The sequence below is a fragment of the Melopsittacus undulatus genome, unplaced genomic scaffold (genome assembly GCF_012275295.1).
Source record: "Melopsittacus undulatus isolate bMelUnd1 unplaced genomic scaffold, bMelUnd1.mat.Z mat_scaffold_49_arrow_ctg1, whole genome shotgun sequence".
NCBI lineage: Eukaryota > Metazoa > Chordata > Aves > Psittaciformes > Psittaculidae > Melopsittacus > Melopsittacus undulatus.
The window spans coordinates 404,012-407,168 of NW_022994370.1; the positions used below are offsets into that span (position 1 = coordinate 404,012).

At 43.0% G+C, this 3,157-nt stretch overlaps 1 protein-coding gene across 1 annotated transcript; it reads right to left on the minus strand.

Annotated features, from left to right (window-relative positions):
* Positions 1-1,077: 1,077 nt before the first annotated feature.
* LOC117438564 (olfactory receptor 1020-like) lies at positions 1,078-2,037 on the minus strand. Its single transcript, XM_034074035.1, has one exon. It carries the CDS (start codon positions 2,035-2,037, stop codon positions 1,078-1,080), a length of 960 nt encoding a protein of 319 aa, XP_033929926.1.
* Between the last annotated feature and the right edge of the window lie 1,120 nt (positions 2,038-3,157).

The following is a 3,157-nucleotide window of genomic DNA, read 5'->3' on the forward strand; positions in this document are numbered from 1 at the left end:
GAACATCTCATCTCTTGCTGCTGTTTGCCAGAGCACACAAAAGAGACTGTTCACCATCCATATTCTGTTCAAAGCATCAGTTAATTCCCACTCACAGCAGGTAAAGATATTTTCCCCCATCAGTGTGTTTTGGTTTCTCTGAGACCCAGACAGCTCTCAGTTAGGATCGATTCTGTGTTCAGGATTGTCTTTCATCTATGGAAATGAGCCACTGTCTTAACTCCTATATGAAACAAACCATTTGGTGTTTCCTGGTGTGCGTTAGCAGGAGTTCAGCATGGGCATGGAATGTGGGTTCTTGTCTTGTGCTGGAATTCTATGGATTGCACCATTTAAGTGAATGGCACTTCAGATGAATGTAAAACATCCCTTAAAATGAGCAGGATGAAGCCTTAATATGCCCAAATTGTCCTTAACACTGGGTAGCCTCAGCACCATTCATCATCCTGTATTATGAATGATACTGTCTACAGTTTCTTCCTTAAAGTGAAATCTACTTTGAAGTTGCACCCTGGGGAGGGATACCTCTTGATATACTAAAGTGCAGCCTGAGACCTTGATTCCCACCAACTTCTGCTCTTTGAAAGGCACAAACAAATGCAATGAATCTTTTGAAGCCTTTTCTCTGACTCTTTCTCAGCCAGCAAATGTAAAACTGCACTTCCTGTTCCCTCCCAGCCCAGCAGCTTTAATAAAGAGCTCACAGGTAAGAGTGAGGAATTTTATTGGAGCTGAGGGACAAGGTCAAGAATCTTGCAAGAAAAATAAGTATTTATCAGTGACAAAGGCTATAACCGGATAAAGCTGATTGGTGTTTCCTGTGAGGAAAAGAGGCCTGGGATAATTCAGGGCAATTGCTTCCTACAGACAGGTGACTGTGATATAAATTGAAGATTGAGTCTCCTTCTCCTCTTGATCTCTTCCATGGAAGAAGTGATGGTCGGGTCCATTTCTCATGCAATACTGTCAGTGACTTTTTGTTCAGGAATTGTTTTAGAACCTACATAAAATCATGAGGGGTAGTGGGAAATCCCAGAGCTTTAGTGCCTCATAGGCTTTCCACTTGACATGTAATCCTCATGTCCTGGATGGTACAAGTCTTGCATGTTGCCAGTGCCTGAAAAGCCTTCTCCCAGACTTCAGCAGAGCCCCCTTCACCTCCTTGTTCCTCAGGCTGTAGATGAATGGGTTGAGCATGGGAGTGACCATGGCATAGAAGATGGAGGCCACCTTATCCAGGCTCCCGTGCCTAGAAGAGGGTTGCAGGTACATGAAGAATGCTGGCCCAAAGTACATGGAAACGGCCATTAAATGTGAGGTGCAGGTGTGGAAAGCTCTGGCCCTGCTCTGTGCTGAGCACATCCTCAGCACGGTGCGAATGATAGAGATGTAGGAGAGCAAAATGACCACGCTTGCACCCACCGCATTGATGGTGACAAAGGAAAAGAAGATCATCTCACTGCTGTGGGTGTCAGAGCACACGAGCTTTAGAACTGGAACTGCATCACAGAAGAAGTGGTCAATGCGGTTGGGACCACAGAAGGAACCTCCAAACACACACCATGTGTAGATGATGGCACTGAGGAAGGCAAATAGGTAGGATGATGCTACCAGCTGCCAGCAGACACGGCTGGAGATGATGGTCACATAGAGCAGGGGCTGGCAGATGGCAACGTGCCGGTCGTAGGCCATCATGGCCAGCAGGTGACACTCAATAGTAGCAAAGAAAGCAAAGGTGAAGAACTGCATCATGCAGGCAGTGAAAGAAATGGTTTTGTCCTCTGATAAGAGGTCTGCCAGCATCCTGGGGGAGATGACTGTGGAATAGCAGATGTCAATGAAGGCAAAATGGGTGAGGAAGAAGTACATGGGGGTGTGGAGGCTGGGAGACACCCTCACCAATGTGATAATGCCAACGTTCCCCACCAAAGAGACAATGTAAATCAATAGAAACAACACGAACAGAGGGGTCTGCGCACGAGGGCTGTCTGTAATTCCTAACAGGATGAATTTAATCTGGGTTTGATTTCCTCCCATCACCTGGCGTTACCTGCTGAGGCAAAAGGAAGAGAAACAGAACACTTTTAAAGTGGAGATTCACTTTTGGACCATATATAACAACTATCAGTCACTATTTTAACTGCCACATTTTGCATAAATTCACATATTCTGCTATAGATTTAACCCCAAACTATATGTTTTTTGGTTTTCAGTGAAGGTATTTGAAAAGAACAGGAAGCAACTGAAGCAACAAATGGTGTCTTTGGTTTTCTATGCTGGAAGACTTTAAAACGATGGATTTATTTAGACACTTTTGGACCATAGTTTAATCCAAACACTGGCCAGTTTAACTGTCAAATCTCTGTATATTCTACTGTATTTTTAACCCAAATTACATATATTTTATGTTATACATTTGAGGTAACCTGAAAAGAACAAGGAGCACATTCAAGGAACAAATGACATTTTCAGTGCTAGGTCCCTTAAAACTCAGTTCATTCAAGCACATGTGTTTTCAGATTAAAGAAAAGAATCAGATCTTTCTTCATTTTCACTTTTCAGTTTTCAGAGCTAATTTGTTCAGAAGACACCTGAAAACCTCATAGTAACACATGTAAACCAGGGGGATAGAAAGTCCCAGTCCCAGTGAAATCCAGCTTACACATGAATGAACTGCACCCATTTTCACTTGGCTTTTAGTTATCATTCCAATCAACAAACCACATTTATCAAACTGTTTGAGATCATTCCTAACAGATAACATCCACATAGTTTTCTGAGCTCCAGCACATTGAAGCATCCTAAATCTATGAGCATTCAGCTGCTTGCATTAAAAAGGAGTTGATGTTACAATGTGCTGATTTGTTAGTGACTACATTCTGCTGACAATCTGGAATGTTGTATTTCTTTAGAACAAAATAAGATTCATCCTCATTGAACTCTTGAGTAATTCAGTGCATCTTGCTTTAGCTGCCTATGGGAAAGAAAACAACCTGCACAAACCATTGCTTCCTCTTCTTCTAAAGAAAACCCACACAGGTAAGGCTGATTTCTGATGCAGCTGTACTAAAGAGGAAAAGAGGACATGCAGAAGCAAGCCCACTGCATCAATGCAGGTGAGACTGTGCTTTGTGCTGGTGTTACCTCCTATGCCTTC

Coding starts and splice junctions, on each gene's coding strand:
- LOC117438564 (XM_034074035.1), bottom strand. CDS start 2,037: ATGGGAGGAAATCAAACCCAGATTAAATTCATCCTGTTAGGAATTACA.